The sequence below is a fragment of the Apus apus genome, chromosome 21, assembly GCF_020740795.1.
Source record: "Apus apus isolate bApuApu2 chromosome 21, bApuApu2.pri.cur, whole genome shotgun sequence".
Classification (NCBI taxonomy): Eukaryota; Metazoa; Chordata; class Aves; order Apodiformes; family Apodidae; genus Apus; species Apus apus.
This window is the reverse complement of record NC_067302.1, coordinates 4,964,183-4,986,108: the sequence shown is the minus strand read 5'-3', so window position 1 is coordinate 4,986,108 and position 21,926 is coordinate 4,964,183. Positions and strand designations below refer to the sequence as shown.

Genomic DNA, 21,926 nt, shown 5'->3' with positions numbered 1-21,926 from the left:
TTCCTCCTCCTCCTCCTCCCTCTCCTTTTCTTCCTCCTCCTCCACCCTTTCCTTTTCTTCCTCCTCCTCCACCCTTTCCTTTTCTTCCTCCTCCTCCTCCCTCTCCTTTTCTTCCTCCTCCTCCTCCCTCTCCTTTTCTTCTTCCTCCTCCTCCTCCCTCTCCTTTTCTTCTTCCTCCTCCTCCTCCCTCTCCTTTTCTTCCTCCTCCTCCTCCCTCTCCTTTTCTTCTTCCTCCTCCTCCTCCCTCTCCTTTTCTTCCTCCTCCTCCTCCCTCTCCTTTTCTTCTTCCTCCTCCTCCTCCCTCTCCTTTTCTTCCTCCTCTTCTTCCTTTTCCTTCCCTTCCTTCTCCCTCTCCTTTTCCTCCTCCTCCTCCTCCCTCTCCTTTTCTTCCTCCTCCTCCTCCTCCCTCTCCTTTTCTTCCTCTTCCTCCACCCTTTCCTTTTCTTCCTCCTCCTCCACCCTTTCCTTTTCTTCCTCCTCCTCCTCCCTCTCCTTTTCTTCCTCCTCCTCCTCCCTCTCCTTTTCTTCCTCCTCCTCCTCCTCCCTCTCCTTTTCTTCCTCCTCCTCCTCCTCCCTCTCCTTTTCTTCCTCCTCCTCCTCCTCCCTCTCCTTTTCTTCCTCCTCCTCCTCCTCCCTCTCCTTTTCTTCCTCCTCCTCCTCCTCCCTCTCCTTTTCTTCCTCCTCCTCCTCCCTCTCCTTTTCTTCCTCCTCCTCCTCCCTCTCCTTTTCTTCCTCCTCCTCCACCCTTTCCTTTTCTTCCTCCTCCTCCACCCTTTCCTTTTCTTCCTCCTCCTCCTCCTCCCTCTCCTTTTCTTCCTCCTCCTCCTCCTCCCTCTCCTTTTCTTCCTCCTCCTCCTCCTCCCTCTCCTTTTCTTCCTCCTCCTCCTCCTCCCTCTCCTTTTCTTCCTCCTCCTCCTCCTCCCTCTCCTTTTCTTCCTCCTCCTCCTCCTCCCTCTCCTTTTCTTCCTCCTCCTCCCCTTTCTCTCCCTCCTCCTCCTCCTCCTCCTCCTCCTCCTCCTCCTCCTCTCCCTCCTCCCTTCACTCCCAGCTCCCTTCCCTTCCCTTGCAGACCCCAAGAAGTCCGCCAGCCGCCCCGCCAGCCGTGCGGGGAGCCGTGCGGGCAGCCGGGCCAGCAGCCGCCGGGGCAGCGACGCCTCCGACTTCGACCTCCTGGAGACACAATCGGGCTGTTCCGACACCTCGGAGAGCAGCGCGGCCGGGGGGCAGGGCGGGACCCGCCGGGCCGCGGCCAAACCCTCCAAAATCCCAACCATGTCCAAGAAAACAACCACTGCCACCCCAAAAACTCCAGGCCCTAAAAGATAATACTGTCCTCTCCCCCCCCACGACCCCAACCTGAACAGAAGAGCAAAACCCAAACCTGTGTCCAGTTTTTAATCCTGCTCCGTACATTGGATGTATATTTATTCTAAATGGGAGAAACTATATTGTTAAAAGTGTAAAAGAAAGTTGTGTTATGAAGCTGCCTTATTTGGGGTTTGTTTTGTTTCTTTTTTTTTGTTTGGGTTCTTTTTTTTTTTTTTCCTTTTTTTCTGTAAGTTACTATTTTCATGTGAATATTTATGTAGATGAAAAAATTGCCTCTCGGTGACACCCCCCCCCCCTGTTTCAGAGAGGGGCCTGGAAACCCTGAAATGTGGGAGAAAAAAAAGAAAAAAGAAAAAAAAAAAAAGGAAAAAAAAAAAAGGAAAAAAAAAAAAAAGGAAGCAAAAAAAAAGGTCACGATGTGAAAGTGTAAAGAAAAACTAAACTATAAATAGGATTTCTGCGCGGTGCAGGGTGTGAAACCTGCTTTATCTTTTAGGATTGTTTCCTAAATGCATCTTTATAAACTTAACTTGCTGTCTCAGCAAGGTAAATTATATTTAAAAGCAAAGACCTGAATCCTACAGTGTTCAAGGAACTTTTTTGTAAATCACAGATACCTCAACCAGAGAAACTTGAGGTGAGGGGACTTTTGGGGGGGCTTCTGTTTCCATTTTTTTAAAAGCTACGTGGTTTTACCTGAAGAAAGCAGAGTTTGACTGAATAAAATTTGCACACACTACGGCGAAGGTGATGGCAACTGCTGTCTTGAAAAGATACTGTCCTGACAACCTCCTTGTTGGTTTGTTTGGTTGTGTTGGTGTTTTTTTTAAAGAACAAACACGTGGTGGTGGGTTTGGGGAGGGGCTTCACGGTGAGGTGGTGGGAGCTGGAGCACGTCCCTTAGTGGTGGCAGGTCCAACAAATCAGAGGATTCATCTGGCTTGATGGCTTAAGAGACCAACCCAAGGTGTTCCTTCCACAATCACTACTTCTCTGCATCTCTCCTCTTTCCTATTTATTATTTAACTGGTCATTCCACTTCCAACCAGGCTGAGATGATGTGACCTCTGCTCCTAGAAGAAATCTGGACTGAACACGCACAGTCACTTGTCCTTGGAACGAGTCTCACCAGCACACTTGTCCTGTCTCGCTTTTGTACACTCCTATTTTTTTCTGTTTGTATCAAAATCAAACTTGAACAAGTGACCCAGGAGAGGGGGCTGGGGGAAAGGGGCTCCCCAGAGCTCCCATATTTATTAAATATTGTTCCTCTCCAGCTCTGACCGTGTTGCTGCGTGATTCTCTCAATTGGTTGAAATTGAGGCAAAAACCCTGAAGCTCTACCAATGAATTGTTTAAGAAAACAGACACATTTTTGTATTAAAATTGCTTGCGGTAATAAACAATCTTGCCTCCTGCTTTATTCCACAGTTTTTAAGCTTGTTTTAAGTCAGCTTGGAGCTGCTCATCCCGTGTGGAAGGCGACGGCTGTGCCAGCCACGTGGTGGTTTCATCCAGGTTTGCTTCCAGAATGGAGCAGGGAATCGCCAGCCCCCAAATTAAAAAGCCCAGGTGGGTGCTGGTGAGGGTGCTCGGTGTGTGTGGGTACCAGGTGGGTGCTGACTGGTGATGGTGTTGGCCACTGAGGGTGCCTGTTGAGTGGGTGTTCATGTGGTGGTGGTGGTGAGGTGGGTGCTTGGTGAGGTCAGTGTCCATGGGGGTGGGTGCACAGGGTGAGGAGCTATAGTGGGAGGGTGCTCAGGGGGGTGGGTGCTGCTGAAGTGGGTGCCTGTGAGCATGGATGGTGCCCATGGGACTGGGTGCCCATGGATTTGTGTGTTGGGGATGGAGGGAGGGTGCCCGTGGGTTTGGGGGTTGATGGGTTTAGTTGCCCATGAGCGTGAGCAGCTGTAGGTAGTGATGGATGCCCATGGGTTTGAGTGCCCACGGGGGTGAGTATCCATGGCATAGGTGGTCGTGGCTTTGAGTGCCCACAACCATGAGCATCCCTAGGGATGGGTGCCCATGGGTCTGAGTGTCAATTGGAGTGGATGACCATGGATTTGGGTGTCAATGAGGGGGGAGGTGCCCATGGGTTTTGGTGTCAAGGAGGGTAGGTGCCCATGGGTTGAGTGCCCACAGGGCTCAGTATCCACAGAGGTGAGTTCATGGATTTGAGTGCCCAGGTGGGTGAGCATGCCTGGTTGTGGTTGCCCATGAGTCTGGGTGTTCATGGGCTTGGGTGCCCACGAGGGTGAGCATCCCTGGGGCTGGCTGCCTAGCACTACGTGTGCCCAGTCCAATCTGTGTGCACCCCATCCCTCGGGGCTGCCGGGGCGGGGAGGGCCGGGACGTCCCGGAGCCGTGGCCGGGGCGGTGCCGTCGGTGGGACCGTCCCTTTCCCTCGCCCCGGCGGGGCGGGCTGGGGCCGTGCCCGGTGCCGGTGCCCAGGGCCGTGCCGCACCGGGGGGCCCGGGCGGGGGCCATGGGGCCGGGGCGCGGGGCGGCGGGGGGCCGGGGTCCGCTGGGGGCCCTGGCGCTGCTGTGGGCGGCGGCGGTGCTGGGCCAGCTGGGCAGCGGCAGCCTCCTCCGCCGCCGCTTCCACGCCGCCGGTTTCCTCCAGCGGCGTTTGAGCGGCGGGGAACGGCGAGATGTGCAGCGGGAGATCCTGGCCGTGCTGGGGCTGCCCGGCCGGCCTCGGCCCCGCGCTCCCCCCGCCACCCGCGCCCCCGCTGCTGCCGCCCCGCTCTTCATGCTCGACTTGTATCACGCCGTGGCCGGAGAAGAGGAGGCGGAGGAGGAGGATGCGGCGGTTTCCCGGCCCGTGCTCACCGGGCTCAGCACCCAGAGCCCCCCGCCCGGCAGCGTCGTCAGCCGCGCCGACACCGTGGTCAGCCTCGTCAACATGGGTGAGCGGGGGCCGGGGGGGACACTGAGGGGACCGGGGTGTGCGGGAGGACCGGAGCGCACCGGGGCTATCGGAGTCTGTGGCGGCACCGGGAAGACCGGAGCGCACGGGCGGGATCTCGGCAGCTTTGGCAGCTTTTCCCCCCGAGACACGGGGAACCGCAGCAGGACGGGACTCACCGGAGGGAGCGGGGCGTGCGGGGACGCACGGGAAGGATCCCGGTGGCTTGGGCAGGACCGGAGCAGAGCGGGGCGAGCGGGCAGCACCGGAGCCTGCGGAGGCACCGGAGGGACCGGGGCCGGGGGCAGCCGAGCCCTGCGCTTCGCCTCTCTACGGGACTCTCGGGGGACACCGGGGGGCAGCGCAGGGTGGCTCGGGGTGCCGGGGCTGGGCAGGGGCTGCTGAGCTGACCCCGACCCAAACCCCCGGGCCAAAGCTGGTCCCTGGCCGCGGGTCGGCGGCTGCTGCACCGGCAGCCCGAGCATCCCTCGGGTTCGGGGACCTTTGTCGGTGCATCCCGGTCTAGAAAAGCCTTTTTCTGTACAGCGCTGGGCAGGAAAGTGGTTGCGAGGGACACGGTGGCCGTGCGGCTGCCCCCGGGGTGCTGAGACAGAGCTGCCGTGGCCCCTGGCAGCTGCGCCGGGGCTCGGCTGGAACCCGGCTCCTTAAAGGAGAGGAGATGATGGAGAAGGGGCAAGTCCTGCAGCGAGCGTGGGCTGAGGGCCACGGCTGGGACCAGGCTGGGTCGGCTCGGGGAGTTCGTCCCCAAGCTGCAGTGCCCTGGGCCGGGACAGGTTGGTCCTGCTCCCTGCACCGCCCGTTTGGGTGGGATCCCGTGGAGCAGCCGCGGGACCCACAGGCAGGACAGCTGCTCTCCCGGGCCAGCAGCAGGGTGGACCCAGGTACCCGCGGGGGGGACCTTGAATCACGGGTCAAACTAAAATCTTGAAGGTTGGTAATTATTGCTGGAATCCCGTCGGGCTGGTTACGGGGCAGAGCCAGGCTCCAGCCACCCGCCTGTTTCCAGGCAGGTCCACGAGCTGTTTCCAGGCAGCATCAGTGGGGCCATGAGCACTGGGGGTGCCAGGGGTCCCCCCCAAACGCGGACAGGCACTAGGGTGGCCTGAACCCCATGGGATGCACAGACCAGGCATTTGGATATGGAGCTTTTTCCTGCCTCTGCTCGTTGCTTTAAGGGGTGCTGTACAGGCCAAGCACAAGGTTTTTGGGGAGCATCTGTGCAGAGCCAGGGGACGAGGCACAGGGCAGGTGTGTTAGTAGGTACAGAGCAGGGTCCTGGTGTTCCAGCCTCAGGGACATCTCCCCAGAGCAGGGCTGGGTTTGGCTGCTGTGCTGATGTGCTGCCTCACCATGGCACCCCCAAAGGACCAGCCAGGGACCCTTTCCTCCCCTGCATCCCTCCAGGGTCCCCCCACTCTGAGCATGGGGAGAAACCCTCCCCGTGGAGTCCAGGCAGGTCTGCACCCTTGGGACATGAGGGTGAAGGAGATGTGGAGGCATCTCCCAAGTCCTCTCCATCCATTCTTACATCCCCTGGACCACGGGTAGATGTCCCTGGGACAGATTCTTCTGCTCTGTGTGGTGGTTGGGCTGCCTACAGGTGCAGGCACCCAGTGCCCAGCTCCCATCTAGGGCCCCTGGGGCTGTGGAGGGCTCAATGTCCCAGGGACACTGAGACCAAAGGAGGTGATGCTGTGGCAACAAGACCCAGCTTCCCTCAGTGCTCCAGACAACACACAAGCACCAAAAAGTGCTTTAAAACGGCCAAGTTTGTGGAGAAACAGGGTGGGATGTCTGGGAGGTGTTGGTGCTGGCACAGGGGTGCTGGTGCCGCTCCCCTTTCCCGGTGCTCCTGGAGGAGCCAGGAGAGTTGAGGAAGAGTTCCAGCCTTCCATTTGAATGGCTTTGATTTCTGTGGCTTCATCAGCCCCTTCATGTTAACGAAATGACTGGTTGTGGGCGAGGGCTAGCCTTCATTTGCCTGCATAATTTGCTGCACAATTACCCTGATGGGACATGCAAATGGGGTAACTCGGTGCCCCATTGGGCCCTTGGACCTCTTTGCTCCCAGCCACCCCCCCCTCAGCCCTGTGTGAGCCGGGCAGGAGCACAGCTCCCAACGGCACACCTTTTTCCTGGGAAGGGGAAATGGCAAACCTGTCCCCAGTTTGGGCAGGCAGGTGGAGGGGCCGGGGGCAGCCAAGGCCTCCAGGCACCTTGGGTTGGGTTTGGTGAGGGCAGATCCATCTGTCCTGTCCTGCTCCTTGCCTCAGCGTGGGGATAAAACCTCTAAACCTGCCCCGTGCTATTTCTGTGCCCTGTCTGGGGTGTGTTTTGAGGTCTGGGCTGAGGATGGGCTTGGAGATTTCTCCTTGGCCAGGGCTGAGCCACCAGCCCTGAGTCACGGTTACGCGCAGGGTGTGAGGAGGGAGCAGAGAGGTTTGTAACGGGAAGGAGAGGAGGAGGTTCTGAGGGCTGCCCCATGCCTGAGCCCCCCACGGGCACCACAACAAACCCCCCCCTCCTTGCCCTCATCCGCCACTGCCCTGGGATGTGGTTGTTCTCCTCCCGTGGCTGGTTCAGATGAAGCTCTGCCCATGGCTGGATGCTTTTCTGGCAAGTTCTGGCTTCCCTGGGTGGGACCTCCATATTTTAGGGAGTTAGGGGGTGCTGCTCTGCTCCCCGCCCTGGCAGAGCATCATCTGCTGCTGCCCTTGGTGCCCAGGTGGGTGCTTGCCTTCGTTCCTGCACGGTGCCCACCAAAATCCAGCAGCAGGGTTGGGATTTTCCTACTCCTGACTTCCTTTCACAGCCGTTTGGGTTTCTTCCTTGGGGCACCTGTGGTGGCTTGACCAGAAAACCCAGCACAACTGAGGGACCCAGGGCAGCCCGTGCTGGGCTGTGGGTGCTCCATAAGCACCCTCTGTACACATTTTAAATAGGAAAATACAACTCCCCTGGGGGTCCCCACGTGAAACCCTGCTCTGAGCTGACGGTGGGTATTGGGAGATCCCAGTGTTCATCTCAAGAGGATAGAGGAAACCTGAGATGAAGCAGGAGATCAGCAGAGGCTCAACTGCATTTCACAGGGCTTGGGATAACTCTGGAATCTCTCCTTGCTTTGGAAAACCTCCGGAGTTTATTTTTTTCCCCTGCTTGCAAGGGAAGGATAGGATCTTCCTTGCATCCCTTTTAAACCTATTTTAGGATTCCGAGCACTTGATGTGGTTGAATATCCTGGCATTTCCTTTTAATTTAGTGTCTGAAATGATCATGGGGACCATTGGGAGCAGCCAGGACCAGTAATTACGACTGATGCACCGTTTATATAGAGACAGAAAAAGTTTGGGATGAAAAAGTGCAGCTAAAAATAACCTGGGGGGCAGGAGGGAGGGCGGGCAGCCCTGTCACCCCATCTCTGGGAACAGAGAGAGCAGGAGCACTGAGAGCTGGGAGATGCCAGGGGCTCATCTTGGATGGATCTGGGCATTCCCTGCCAAGGGTTGCAATGCCCTGTGGCCATTTCGGGATGTATAGAATGGTTTTTTAATCATTTTTATTGTTTTTTTTAGGAGAGTGGGAGCACACGGTGTGTTTGTGGCATTAAGCTTTGGGGAAAGATGTGAGACAGCTCTGAGGGGCCAGAGGGTAAATGTGGAAGGAGGGGGCAAGGAGAGCAGGGAGCCTGGGCTGGGTTTTTTTAGTGTGTCTCCTCCACAATCCGGATAATCCGCCCACAGCTAATTGAGGGTTGCTGGTGTGGCTGAGCCAACCCTCCTGGAATCAATAGCAGGTTCCCAGGGAGGGCCCATGGTCCACAAACCCCCAGCACCACTTTGAGCACCCAGTTTTCTGCCTGGGCAAAAGGGCTCTGGATGCTTTTGGGGTGCAACTTGAGCTCCGAAGCCACAGGGTGGGAGGTTTGCAGCTAGTTGTCATTTTGCCAGAAGCAGGGTGGGATTAACCCCCCTCCCCAAGCTGCTGATCAGCAATCCTGCAGTTTGCTGAGGGCCCTGCAGATGGTCCCAGCCTCTTGTAAGCACAGAGGAGGGACCGTCCCCCTCGGTCCTGCCCTGCCAAGGGGGTTCCCTCATCAAAACAGGGGGGAGGAAGCAGGGATTCCTCCTAGTCTCTCCTCCCAAATCCCAGACAGCTTGTTATGAAGTCCAGCTCATTTGGTTCATCAAGTTACACAGCTAATTGCCTTCTCCTTTAGTATTTCTCATCCCTGGCCAGGGTATCCCTGGGCTTCTTGCCACCCCCACAGGTCACCTCCCCCCTCTGCCTTCATCCCAGACCTTCTCTACCAGCTCCACAGCGTATGGATGTGGGGATGTCCTGACCAGCTGCTTCTTTAGCAAAGGTTTTCACCCTCCTCCAGGGCTGAAAATCACCTCAGGGGCTACTTCTGTGTCTCTGGGTCCCTTGGCTCTGCCACCCCCCTATCCCTGCATCCACTCCAGTCATTCCACAGGACCCTTTGCAAGATACTCCCAATCCATGAGGATCCCAGTGGTTCCTGAGCCTGGATTTAGTCTGGTTGGGTCTCACCTGATGCCAGGGAGCAAAAGGGTGAACCATGAAATACCTGGGGTGACCAAAAACACCCAAAAGGACACTGCTCTGTATTGGTGGCGTCCCCTGGACTGTCTGGGGGTTTATCCACGAAAAATCAAGAAGAGGGGATTCCTCTGGTTGTGTTTTGGGGGAATTTAAGGATTTTTCAGGAGCCATGAGGCACCGGTGACTTCGGCAGCATCTTGATCATTCCAGGAGCCTGAAACCATCAGTCATGGGGCAGTGGAAGAAGTAGAAATGTAGAAAAGAGCTGGGGAGACCCCTGAGGGGGTGCAGAAAGGTCGAGGTGCTGGTGTTCCCCCCTCTGAGGGGGTGCAAGGGCCGGATCCAGCTCCCCACAGCATCCTCCCTGCCGAGCTGGCCGCCGGCAGCAGGAAACGTTCTCCACATCCGTCCCTGCCCGCCTGGCCCTGGGCTTTTTTTATAACATAACTTGTGGTGAGCCCAGTAGCTGCAGGGAATGTGGGGAGGGATATATTTTTTCTTTTATTTAAAAAAAAAAAAAAGAAGAAAAAAAAGGCAAAAAGAAAAAAAAAAATCCATAGATGCTGAATTAAAATCTCAGCGCTGGGTTTGGAGAGAGAGATGCACGAAGCTGCTCCCCCTGTACAAACACAGCAGCCTCATGGTGGCTTAAATTTAGGCTGGTTTTTTCCCCTCTGGGACCAGTTCAGAAAACCCCATTTAAGACGTGCAAACTTATTTCTTTAATTATTTGGTTGTGTTCTTTTTGAAAAGTAAACGCCAGGTCGGGTTTGTTACTTTGCTTTGGTGCCCGAAGCAGGAGGAGCTTTAATCACTTTAATTACACTCAGGAATATTTTTAAAGAACAATTGGAAGAAGAAGAAGGCCAGAGAAACCGTGTGAGGCTGCTGAGGGTGATGTTGGTTTTATTCTTTATGGAGAGTAAAAGCTCTTTAAAACAAAAAAAAATCACCATCTTTTTCCTTTCCCACGTGCACTAAATCTCTGCAGAAAGGAGGTAGAGCCTGAGGGAAGAGGGGACACTGCGATGGCCCCTGGTGACCCCTGGGTTGTCCCTTTCCTTTCTTTGTCCCCCGAGCACCTGCTGCTAGAAAAACTTTGCAAAAAGTCCCAGTTTCTGCTGGTGACCCCCAGAGCTTTGGTTTTGGGTGGGTTTTCCCCCCTTTTGGGGAGTGCAAAGGGCCGCAGCCCCTAAAGCCCAGCGGGAGGGGCAGCTTTGCTGTGTGCCCAACGTGGACAAACGTTTTTGGTTGAAATGGATGTAATTAATGATCAAGAAAGAGGGTGGGGAGGTGGGTGGGGTGACAGTGAAATGAAGTCGAGGGGGTTGTGTAAAAATTGTGTGTGTGGGGGGGTTCGCATCAAGATTAAAACCCTCGGGAGAGGAGAGATGGGGCTTTGCAGCAGCAGCCAAGAGCTTGGGGGGATTGAGGGTTCCCCAGATTGGGGACAAATGGTGTTGGTGGGACTCTGGTCAACCCATGGGGGTGGCTGGTGGCACAGTGAGGGTCCACCTGACCTTTTTGCTCCACAGTGGAGCAGGACCGGGACATCTTCTCCCCGAAGCCGTACTGGAAGGAGTTCAGGTTCGACCTGACCCAGGTGCCCACGGGTGAGTCGGTGACGGCCGCCGAGTTCCGCATCTACAAGGCACGAGGTGTCACCCGTCACCCCAACAGCAGCCTCCACCTCAGCATCTACGAGATTGCTGCTGAGCACTCCAACAGGTGACTGGGCCAGGGGTGGGGGTGGGGGAGATGGACGTGGGGGTGAAATTGGGGGTGGGAATAGGGGTGAAGTTGGGGGTGGGAATGGGGATGAAGTTGGGGATGGGAAAGATCAAGGGAAAGGGAAAGAAGACTAAATTGGGGGTGGGAATAGGGGTGAAGTTGGGGAGGGGAAAGAAGATCAAGAGAAAGGGAAAGAAGAAGAAATTGGGGGTGAAGATGTTGGGGAGGGGAATGGAAATGGGAATGAAGATGAAATTGGGGGTGCGAATGAAAGTGGCGGGGATGGGAACAATGATGGTGGAGATGGGGATGAAATTGGGGATGGGAAAGAAGATGATGAGGGATGGGGATGGGAAAGCAGATGAAATTAGGGATGGGCATGAAGATATTGGGGATGGGGAAGGAGACAGGGATGGGGATGGGAAAAGAGACAGGGATGGGGATGAGGATGGGGAAGGAGACAGTGATGGGGAAGGAACCAGGGATGGGGATGAAGGTAGGGATGGGGAAAGAGACAGGGATGGGGAAGGAGACAGGGATGGGGATGACAATGGGGAAGGAGACAGGAATGGGGAAGGAGACAGGGATGGGGAAGGAGACAGGAATGGGGAAGGAACCAGGGATGGGGAAGGAGACAGGGATGGGGAAGGAGACAGGAATGGGGAAGGAACCAGGGATGGGGAAGAAGGTGGGGATGGGGAAAGAGACAGGGATGGGGATGAGGATGGGGAAAGAGACAGGGATGGGGATGAGGATGGGGGCCCCCCCCAGGCCCCAGCACTTTCCCTTCCCACCAAGCTGAGGGCAGTGGCTGTTCCCACCCTTTCCCAGCTCCCTGGCTTCTCCGCTGGGCTCGGGCAGCTGCTTTTCCCAGGGACCCAGCACCGTGTGTGGCACAACCGGAGCCTCCGGGACCCGCCGGCCTGACCCTGCTGTGCCGGGGCTTGTACGGACACGGGCACCGAGGAGTCATTCCCATCCAGTCTCACTGGTGCCCTTTGGGTGCTATTAGTCACCCGCTGGGTTTGTTGTGTTGGTTTTTTTCCTCCGTTTCCACAGGGAGTCTGACCTGTTCCTGCTGGATGTCCAGGACCTGCGTGCTGGGATGGAGGGCTGGCTGGTGTTTGATGTCACAGCCGCCAGCAACCACTGGTTGGTGGATCAGAAATACAACCTGGGGCTGCGACTCTACGTGGAGACAGAGGATGGTAAGTTTGCCCAGCCCACCTGCAGCATTTGGGGCCAAATCCTGGGAATTTAGGCCCTCTCATCACACCTCTGTGTGCCATGGTGGGCAGCAGGGAGTGGGGGGGGTTTGTGTCTTCACAATTTGAATTTTCCAGCAGTGGTGGTTGGGTTTGCCCTGATGGCAAAGCCTCCCAAAGGCTTTCATGCTAATAGGGCTCCTGGTGTGGGCTGTAATAACCTCATTAGCATTTAATGAACTCCTTACCTGGAGGGATCTTTGGGTATGAGCTGGAGTATTAACTCTCATCTCACCAAGGGGTCAAAGCTGCTCCCAAGGTGCCATTTGCAGGCAGGGAGAGACACAAACTGCATCTCTGCTCCTCTGTGGGGGGTGAAAACCCAGCCTTTAATGCCCCATCCACCCTCTTCCTGAGCTTTCCTCTCCGAGGATGAAGGGGAAACTTGGTCACTGCTTGGTTTGAAGCCTGGAATTGCTCTGTGTGACCATGGTGTGGTGGTGGCCATGCAGGATGAGGCTGGATCACCTCTGTGAGCTGCCTGACATCCACCCAACCCGGGGGGGGGAGCAACAGCAGGATGGGATCCCCTGGGGTGGGTCCAGCCCTCAAGATGCTGAAACTACAGCTCTTCCCTGCACATTTCCTCTGTATTTTTAGTTCCTTGCTTTAACCAAATGAGGTTCATTCTGGTTTCTGGTCCCACCCCTGCAGGGCACAGTGTTGACCCAGGCTCAGCGGGGCTGTTGGGGCGCAGGGGACCCCGTTCCAAGCAGCCCTTCATGGTGACATTTTTCCGGGCCAGCCCCAGCCCCCTGCGTGTCCCACGGGCAGCCAGAGCCCCCAGGAGGCGGCAGCCCAAGAAAACCAACGACCTCCCACACCCAAACAAGCTGCCAGGAATTTTTGGTAAGAGCTTTTGCCAGTCCCTGTGGAAAAACACGGGACTTGCCACAACCGAGGGACATTTAGTTAGTAAATTATCTTGTAAGAAATCTCATTTTTTTTGCCCAGAAATGCACCCCAGGGGTGCAGAGCTGAGAGTTCTGGGTTGTTCAGGATGAGGGTTGTTTGCAGCTCAGGGGGTGCAGGGGAGTCTGGGGCAGGTACCCTAGAGGTGAGGGTGATTTGTGGGCTTGGGGGGGATTCCTGAATATTGGACATTTTGCATCCCTGGCCTTGGTTTTGAAGGATGTCGTGGCCCCTGGAGGCTGTCACGGCCCTGGGAAGCTGCTCAGGAGGAAGTCTCAGCTCTGCCAAACTTACTTGCCTTGGGAACCCCTTGAAGCCAACTCCACCATGAGCAGAGCTGGGTTTTAGCCCTTCCCAGCCTGATTTCCCCTCATCCCCATGTTGGAGCAACACATTTCAGGCTGGTCTGAAGCATCTTTTCCCTTTGTGCAACCATGGAAGCTCCTTTTCTTTTGTTCTGGGCTTAACCAACCATGTTGTGAAGGTGACAGAGCCCTGGGACAGGCTGCCCAGAGAGGTTGTGGAGTCTCCTTCTCTGGAGACTTTCAAGACCCATCTGGACACGTGTGACCTGCCCCAGGTGTTCCTGCTGCAGAGAGGTTGGACTTGATGATCTCCAGAGGTCCCTTCTAACCCCTGTGACTGATTTTATGATCCTATGATTATTATGGGCTGTTGGATCCCACCCTGGAGGGGGGGATGGTGCAGTTAGGGTGGGGGTCAGGGTGCTGGTGCCCCAGGGGTGACACTGCTTTGTCCCCTTCTCCCACAGATGATGTCCACGCCAGGGATGGGCGACAGGTCTGCCGGCGCCACGAGCTCTACGTCAGCTTCCAGGACCTGGGTTGGCTGGTACTGGGCTGTGGGGAGAAGCCAAAATAACAATAATCCCACCCAAACCATCACTGTCTGTCCCCCCCCCCCAGGGGTCTCCTTCCCAGCCAGGCTTCTTCTGCCCACAGAGGGAGCTGTGAGCAGTGCAGGGGAGCTGGGAGGGGAAATGTCAACTGCTCCAACCCCAAAACCCACCAAGTGACCCTGAGCAACTCCTGGCTTAGTCCAGAAAAAAATTATTACTTTTTAAATTATTATTGTCAAAATAAAGCCTTGCTCCTGGCACAGCTGGCCAGGGAGGAGATGGCTGGGTTGTTTTTTTGCAGGTGGGGAATGGATGAAGAGGCCCAGAGAGGGTGAGGCTCATGGAGTAACTGGTGTAAATCCTGTACTTTTTTTTTCTTTTCTTTCCTTTTTTCCAGGACTGGGTGATTGCCCCACAGGGTTACTCAGCCTACTACTGTGAGGGGGAGTGTGCCTTCCCCCTGGACTCCTGCATGAATGCCACCAACCATGCCATCCTGCAGTCTCTGGTCAGTGCCACCCCTGGGGGAGTTGGGGAGGGACCCATCACAGCCCAGCAGATCCCCACGGGGAGCTGGATTCGGGGCTGGATTTGGGAGTGTTGAGGTTGGAAGGGTGTAGAGTTTAGCTCCCAAGTCGGCACCAGCGAGTTGGGTGCAGCTCTGGAGGTCGCTCCACCCCGTATCAGCTGGTGGGGAAGGACATCATGGTCCCTTCAACCTCCTCACCCTCCCAGTGCTCCAGGATTTCAGCCCAGGTCCCTCCAAGCTCCGCGCCCAAGCGCCGGGCTCAGCACATTCGAAGCAGGAAAGCTTTAATGCCCCGTTTGTTGGGGTTTGGTTTGGTGTGTTGTTGTTGTTGGGTTTGGGCTTTTTTTTTTTTTTTTCTCCTCCCCCCCCCGCCTCCCAAACCCACCTCACATCTCAACCAGTGCTTTAATTTCTGGAATTTCCTGCCCTGTGAGTGTTTGATTTCCCAATGGCAGAGTCACACCGGCTCCGGTGCGCGCGGTTAATTACAGGGAGCACGGAGTCCTTGGCTGAGCCTTTGAAGGTGTTGCCTGGAGGGGTTTAATTTTTGCATGGACAAAGCTGCCAGAGGCCCCATCCAGGGCTGGGCACAATCCTTGGCCCCTTCCCATCCCCATCATCTACACCCACCCCTCACCCCTAAACCCAACGCTCTTCCCGAAACGGAGCCGCTTGGGCAGGATGTGAATCACCTGGCGCCTGGATCCGGCTCTTCTGGGAAGTCTTCTGGGAAAGGCAGTTTGGGGGGGGGAAGCAGGGGTGGGGGAGGCTGTGCCAGCCCAGCCCGTGCGGCAAATAACAGGGTTTGACAGCAAAAAAACACCGGAATTCCGAGCGAGGAGAACTGGGCTCCCTCTGCAGGGAATGAATCGCACATGTTGGGCAGGGCGGCGTGTCCCGCAGCCTGGGAACAGCCCAGTTTGGGCTGCTGAGTTACTGGGATAACGTGTGTCCAGAGCAAGGGGTGAAGGAGCTGAAGGAGAGTGGTGTTCAGGAAGCTGGTGTGTGCTTAAGGTTTTGGTGCAAGATGGTAAATTGGGGCCTGTGCTGAGCCCTAAAGGAGAAGTTCTCTTTGCACCAGCATCCTCCAACCCCTGCAGGAGGGAGCCTCCCACTGCCCTGATTTTTTATATCTATATTTTTAGCCATTTGCCTATTTACAGTGAGGAAAGGGCCCAGAAATCCCAAATTACTCAAGGGCCTCCTGGCCTATGCACAGCCACAAGCCCCACTCCAACATAAACTGCAGCAAAGACTGCCCAGAGCTTAGAACAAATATTTTTGCAAAAAGCTGGAAATAATCTCCCCATTCACCCAGGCCTAGTAAGAGCTGGTTTGATGGTTGTTTTTTTTTCCCTTCTGCCTGGAGCTGCTTTTGAGGGGCACTCACGGGCTCCATCCATTCCCCAGGTCCACCTGATGAAGCCTGAGGCTGTACCCAAGGCCTGCTGTGCCCCCACCAAGCTCAGTGCCACCTCTGTCCTCTACTATGACAGCAACAACAACGTCATCCTCAAGAAGCACCGCAACATGGTGGTGAAATCCTGTGGCTGCCACTGATGCCTGGGTCCCAGCTCCAGCCCAGCCCATCCCAGCTCCATCCCAACTCCATCCCATCCCAGCTGGAGCAACCGTGACACTGGTTTTCTGCTCCACGTGTGGAAAAACAAAAGGAGCTTCATGGGCTGCCTTGTAGCAAAAGCTGTTAAAAATAATGATCCCAATAAGAAAAAGAAATCCCTCCCACCTTTTCCTAGAAAGTGGATGTAAATAATGCAAAATTTTTATTCCCTTACCACACTTACTGAGACACATACATTATACACACACACACACACATATATATATATTGGAAAGAGGATTTGTGGCTGTTTATGTGTCTGTTTTGCTCATGGCTGTTGTGTTTGCCCCTGGAGCTGCTGCCATCTGCTGAGGAGGCAGTTTGGGCTGAAGGGTCATCAGAAGTGAGGCAGCTGCTTTGGGATAGAGCTGTTTCTGGCCATCTAACCCACCTCTACCAAGTGCTTTTAATTCCCTTAATGAAAACCCCATCAGCCAATTAACCAGCTGGCTGACTAACCCCCTCCTGTTTACTTAAAAGTTCACAAAACTCAGCCAGTTGGGGGAAAAAAAAAATATATATATATATATATCCATATTGAGCTATGACACTTACAAAATAAACACCTAGTTTGGAAATAAAGACACAGTTTCTCTTGCTGTTTGTTTTTGAATAAATGTCAGGGCACAGCAGTGCTCTGTTTGGGATTTCGCAATGCAAAAAAATACTCAGGATTGACTAAAATTGGACCTTTTTGCTTGAAAATGAGCTCCCCAAAGGGCTGTGAGGTGAGATTTAGGTCAGGCTGTGTCTCCTCAGCCTGGAGAGGGGCTGTGCTCATGGGTTGATGCTTCTAATGGGCTCACAGCTGGGCTGTGACCACAGCAGCTTCCCTATTTGCACAATTAAGTTATTTAGCTGTGATGATTTTAAAAGGAAAAGGCCCCTTTCTCAGCTCAGGTACCTGAGGAATCTTGTGTCACTGAACAAATCACAAACCTGGCTTCAGCCCAATGCAAAGGGAAAAAAAAAAAGCAACCCAAGAAACCCACCAAAATAAGACAGATCTGCTCCCTGCCACTGCCCACTGCCCAGCTTCCTGACAAAGTCTTGCTTCTTTGGAAAGATTTTATCTGCTGACCAATCTGATGTAGATTCTGCAGGTGGTGCTGACTATTTCTGCAAGGTCTGTCCTCAAAAAAAATTGAGATTTTAAACAACTAGAAGGGAGTGAAGGGGGAAAAGCATCAGGTTGGTTTGTCTGTTTGTCTGGTATCACGTCTGAGAGCCCGTACCTCACCCTGTCCCAGTGACAGGGTGATGCACAACCCCCAAACCATGTGGAAAACCAGCAAGTGGATAAAGCCAACCCAGTATTTATTATGGAAAAGCAAAACCTCTGTCCTGTGAGCAGCTGGGCTGGCAAAACTGAAAATCCCCAATTGCACAAGCTCTTAAAACAACATCCCCTGCCCCAGCTGGCACACCCACCCCTCCCCAGCAGCCCCAGCCCTCCTGCCGCTGCCTGCATGAGCTCAACAACCCCCATCCCTTCCACCCCAGTACACGTTCCCAGAACTACCCAGTGCCATAATTTAATAGGAAACCCCCAAGCAGTCATTTGCCACCGTGGTTACCTTCCTGGTGCTTGGCCAGAGCTGCCTGCTGATGGGCTGTAACTGCCCACAGCCATCCTGCTCTGCAGCCCAGGGGGTGGAAATTAAACCCCTCCCTCCAGCCTCATTACTCTTACTTTTTCTTCCTTTATCACCCAAAGGGTTTCTTCATGTCCCGGTGCTTCTTGTCCTGACCTTGTTCCCAGTAGAGTCCCAGTAAAAGCCTTCCCTCTGGGAAGGAGACCAGGCTGGCTTCCCAGCCAGCCACCAACCAGGGACCCTGCCTCCCCCTGCTGATGGGAAGGGACACTGCAGAGCTGGGGACAGGCCAAAAACACTTCCACGAGCTCCTGCTGCTGGAAAAGCCCGAGATCCAATCCTGCTCTTCTGGCCCAGCACGGGCAGCTTCCCCCGGAGCCAGGATATAGGCACCAGATTTGAGAATATGAGGGCGAATGCCAAAAAACCCAAGAATCATCTTTGTTCAAAGACCATCCCCAGACGGTGAGAATTCAGCAGCCAGGGGTAGGTCCTCAGTATTTTTTTAAATTAGTTTTAATTTTTCCCTAAAATAAAGTCTTTGCAGAACACAGCGACAGAACCGGCTGAGAAGCCATTTCCCCTGGGGTGGGTCAGACCCCCCATGCTCTGCACAGCCAAGTTCACATCAAGCTTTGCAGGGGAATTTCAGCAGAAGCCACATGAACTGGGCACTGCCAGGGGTGGGGAAAACTGGGAGGTCCCAGCCCATCCAGCTCCCCAGCCCCTCCTGGCCAGGCTTGTCCCATCCAGCCCTCTCCACCAGCCGAGCTCACGGGCACTCCCCACAGTCTGAGATAATGACCTTCTGCTTCGGTTTCCCATCCTTGGTGCCCTGAGCCTTTGAGAAAAGAGCAGCAGGAATTAAAGGCACTAAGTCCAAGGGCAGGAAGGAGGTGGGCTCTGCCCCCACCACCCTGCTGAAGGGACCCACCTCGATCTCCCGCACCACGTCCATGCCCTCCGTCACCTCCCCGAACACCACGTGCTTCCCATCCAGCCAGTCTGTCTTATCACAAGTGATGAAGAACTGGGAACCATTGGTGTTTGGGCCAGAGTTTGCCATGGATAACAGCCCTGTTATCAAAAAAATGGTGTTAGGGCTGGGAGGGAGCCGCAAGCTCCAGCACACAAGACACTGCTTCAACCCAAAGCCATCCCCAAGCCCTGCAAACGTTGCCAGTTTCAGGAGAGCCTTTGAACATTAAACTTCATAGAAACTGGTAAAAACTGGGAGAAAAGAACTTGCAAATGTGAGAGGTGCAAAGGGACAGAGACTGCTCATCTATTTTAGCTGCAGCAACAGAAAAGGTGTTTGCACAGAGATAAACCTGCTTGCTTTTTGCTGCTTCTCATAGTCACACTGTAACTTTCCTCCTTTAAAAACTAACAGGAAAGCAGCTTTGAAACTCTCCATTATATGATACTGGCAATTAACAGTGTGTGGATGGAACAAGAATGATACATTTCTCCTCTCTGAATCATAGAATCATAAACTGGTTTGGGTTGGAAGGGACCTTAAAGATCATCCAGTCCCACCCCCTGCATGGACAGGGACACCTCCCACCAGCCCAGGCTGCTCCAAGCCCCATCCAACCTGCCCTTCAACACTGCCAGGGATGGGGCAGCCACAGCTTCCCTGGGCAGCCTGGGCCAGGGTCTCACCACCCTCACAGGGAAGAACTTCCTCCTCATGTCTAATCTAAATCTCCCATGTAATACCAGTGATGCACAATGGTCTGACCACAGCAGATTACAGCACAGCAGAAGCATCTGGACAACACAGAATAATTCAGGGCTGCTATTATTGACACAGCACAGGTCAAAACAGCCCAAGTGTGGCCCTGAGATGATGCTGAAACCACTTTGCAACCCAGCCTCTGCCAGGGGATCTGACCCTACCTGGCCCTGTGTGCTTGAGAATGAAGTTTTCATCATCAAACTTCTTCCCGTAGATGGACTTGCCGCCGGTGCCGTTGTGGTTGGTGAAGTCGCCAGCCTGGCACATGAACTGGGGGATGATGCGGTGGAAGCTGCTCCCTTTGAAGCCAAAACCCTTCTCGTGGGTGCAGAGGCAGCGGAAATTCTCTGGTGGGGGGGGGAGGGAAGGTGCAAAGAGGAGAGAGGTGAGAGCTGTGTCACAGCTGGGAGCCACCATGCTGGGTGGGCTGTCCTCCTCCTCACCTACAGTCATGGGCACCACGTCCGAGCGCAGCAGGATCTGCAGCCGCCCCGCGGGTTTGTTCCCAATCTTGATGTCCATGTAAACCTGAGGATTGGCCCGGGATTTCTTGGCAGGAGGTTCACCCTGGGCAGGCAAAGAAAAAAAAAAGCAAGATGAGTGACATTGCCCTGCTCTGCTCCCAAGAGGGCTGGCCCCACACCCTCAGCCTGCGGGACAGCAGGGATAAGGATGGCTCAGGTTGTTACTCCTACCTCCTGCACCTCTGTTTTGGGGGCCTCTGCTCCTGTCTCCTCTGTGTTCTCCTCCAGAGTCTTCCCTGAAAACTTCTTCAGCCACTCATCATCCGACCAGACTGTGATGGCAAAAAGAAGGGTCAGGACACAGGAACCCAACCCAAGAGGAGTCCAGCGTGACACTGGCAGCAGATCCCACCCGAGAGACAAGGGGTGCAGGGAAATAAGGGACAAAGTCACTCCTTCTTCCTCCCTGACGTGCCACACAAGCAGGACATGCTCATGGCCTGCTCCCTGCCGCTACCCCCACCCAGGGCAAGTGCCCAGAATGGCCTCAGCTCCATCTGCTTTTACAGGTGTGGCCAGATGTGTGGGTGCTGTGTCCTCTATCAGACGGCATGAAGGCAATTAGGTACACAGCCAAGAGTATTTCCAGCCAAGAAATTAGGGGATATGTTTGGTTATTAGGACGCTGCTCCCATCCTTGAGGCTCCCCAGACAGGATACAGAGTGGAGATCTTTGCCTCAGGGTCTGGAAAAGCAGCAAGACTTATCCCCTCCAACTCACCAGGCCTGGATGATCCTTCTTTAATTCGCATTGGTTTGGCCAAGTTCACCCGAATGGTCCTGCCAAAGAGCTCAGACTCGTTCTGCAGAGGCAAGAAAAGCAGAAGAAAACCCACCACAAAACAAAAAATCACCATGACCCCCAAAACCCCTCCAAGTCCAGAGAAAAACAGAGCTTGTTTTCTCTACAAAGCCCACACGGAGTTTCTGGGAAGACAGCAAAGACACGTGTCTCCACAGGGAGGTGGAACCAGGGTCCATACCATGTTGTCAATAGCTGCTGCTGCATCCTGCCAAGGAAAAGTGAAAGAAATTGGTTATTATAACTTCTTCTACCTGTAAAAACAAGCCTCAGCCTATACACGCCCCAGCGTTTTGTTGCAAAAAAAGATGGGAAAAGGGCTGTTTTCCTAAAGCTCATCTACCCCAGGGCTGGAAAAAACACTGGGTCTTGCATGAGCTGTAACCAAACCAGCACTGGGGTTGCCCTCCCACAACCCACCCAGTAAACTCACTGGATGTCCAATGCTTTAAGTATCTGGGAGAAGAGATCTCGTGCCAGAAAGCCAGGGCAGGGTATAAGACAGCAAACACAGCAGCCTGTGCTGCCCACGAAGCCAGGAACCCTCCCTGGCTGCTGCGGGGCCAGCAGGGATGCAGCCTGGGCGGGCAGTGGTCACGCTTCCGCCCAAAAGAAAATGGGAAAAGCGGGAATTTGGAAAAGCAGAACAGCAGCTCCCACTGCTGGAGAGAGGCCTGAGGCCGTGGCAGGTAAAGCCCTGCCTGCTGCCACCAGCTGCGACGCTGCTGTCCCCGCTGGGAAGGGGATCCATCCCAACACCCCAGGGGAGGAAGAGGAGAAGGGCACAACCAGGTGGAACCGCGCTCTACCCCCTTGCTCACCTCCGCCAGCTCAAACTCCACGAAGGCGAATCCCCGGTGCTTTTCTGGGGAGACAGAAAGAAGCGGTCACAGGCAGCAAACCCCCCCACCCCCTCCCCGGTCCCACATCCCAACTCCCATCCAGAGGGGACAAGCTCGCCCTTCCCGCACCCGCCCAGCCCATCCCACGCACCGGTCTCGTAGTCCAGCGGGATCTGGATGTCGGTGATGTCCCCGAAGGGGATGAAGGCGGCGTGAAGCACCTTCTCGTCCACCTCCTCCGCCAGCCCGCCTGCGGGGGGGCACACAGCCATCAGCCCCTGGCAGCCCCCGGCCCTCCCGGGGCACCCAAGACCCCCACTCACCCACGTACAGCACCCGCTTGGTACTCGCCATCTTCGCCGCCCGCCCCGGAACTGCGCGGAGGCTCCGCCCGCCCTTCCGCGGGGCGGTACCGGGAAACGGCCGGGACGGCACCGGGAAACGGCCGGGACGGCACCGGGAAACGGCCGGGACAGCGGGAACGGCGGGGCAGGACCCCGGCTGCACGGAGGAAGGGGCAAAAAGCGCTGGCAGGGTGCTCAGCTCCCCCCCGCAACTGCGTCTTCACGGGGAATCTTGGTGATTTGACAAGGAAAACAGCCCGGAGCCCCCACATCCCCCTTCCTGCTTTCCTGGGATGCTTTCTCCATCAGTCTCTAGGGTATTCCAAGCCCAGAGCCCCCA

At 55.2% G+C, this 21,926-nt stretch overlaps 3 protein-coding genes across 4 annotated transcripts in view; 2 read left to right on the top strand and 1 right to left on the bottom strand.

Moving 5' to 3' along the window:
* The window catches only part of MACF1 (microtubule actin crosslinking factor 1), a 141,900-nt gene extending 139,148 nt beyond the window's left edge, over positions 1–2,752 (top strand). Inside the window, 1 exon segment of the mRNA XM_051638175.1 lies at positions 1,070–2,752. Coding sequence (XP_051494135.1) covers positions 1,070–1,326 — 257 coding nt within the window. The 3' untranslated portion in view covers positions 1,327–2,752.
* Positions 1,839–16,296, top strand: LOC127393314 (bone morphogenetic protein 8A-like). The gene is made up of 9 exons (XM_051638290.1): positions 1,839–1,875; positions 2,761–2,901; positions 4,116–4,238; positions 10,357–10,549; positions 11,612–11,760; positions 12,472–12,666; positions 13,502–13,581; positions 13,986–14,096; positions 15,528–16,296. The coding sequence occupies exons 1-9, from the start codon at positions 1,839–1,841 to the stop codon at positions 15,675–15,677; spliced, it is 1,179 nt and encodes a 392-aa protein (XP_051494250.1). The 3' UTR covers positions 15,678–16,296.
* A 1,535-nt stretch (positions 16,297–17,831) lies between these two features.
* PPIE (peptidylprolyl isomerase E) lies at positions 17,832–21,620 on the bottom strand. 2 transcript variants are annotated; one of them, XM_051638173.1, is made up of 10 exons: positions 21,566–21,620; positions 21,394–21,492; positions 21,222–21,265; positions 20,582–20,608; positions 20,320–20,401; positions 19,770–19,870; positions 19,518–19,641; positions 19,236–19,421; positions 18,268–18,410; positions 17,832–18,174 (listed from the first exon to the last, which is right to left on the bottom strand). In XM_051638173.1, exons 1-10 carry the CDS (start codon positions 21,594–21,596, stop codon positions 18,106–18,108), a joined length of 906 nt encoding a protein of 301 aa, XP_051494133.1. In that variant the 5' UTR covers positions 21,597–21,620; the 3' UTR covers positions 17,832–18,105. The 2 variants fall into 2 exon arrangements, with proteins under 2 accessions (XP_051494133.1, XP_051494134.1); XM_051638174.1 differs by having other exon boundaries at positions 18,076–18,174; positions 19,522–19,641.
* Positions 21,621–21,926: the final 306 nt, after the last annotated feature.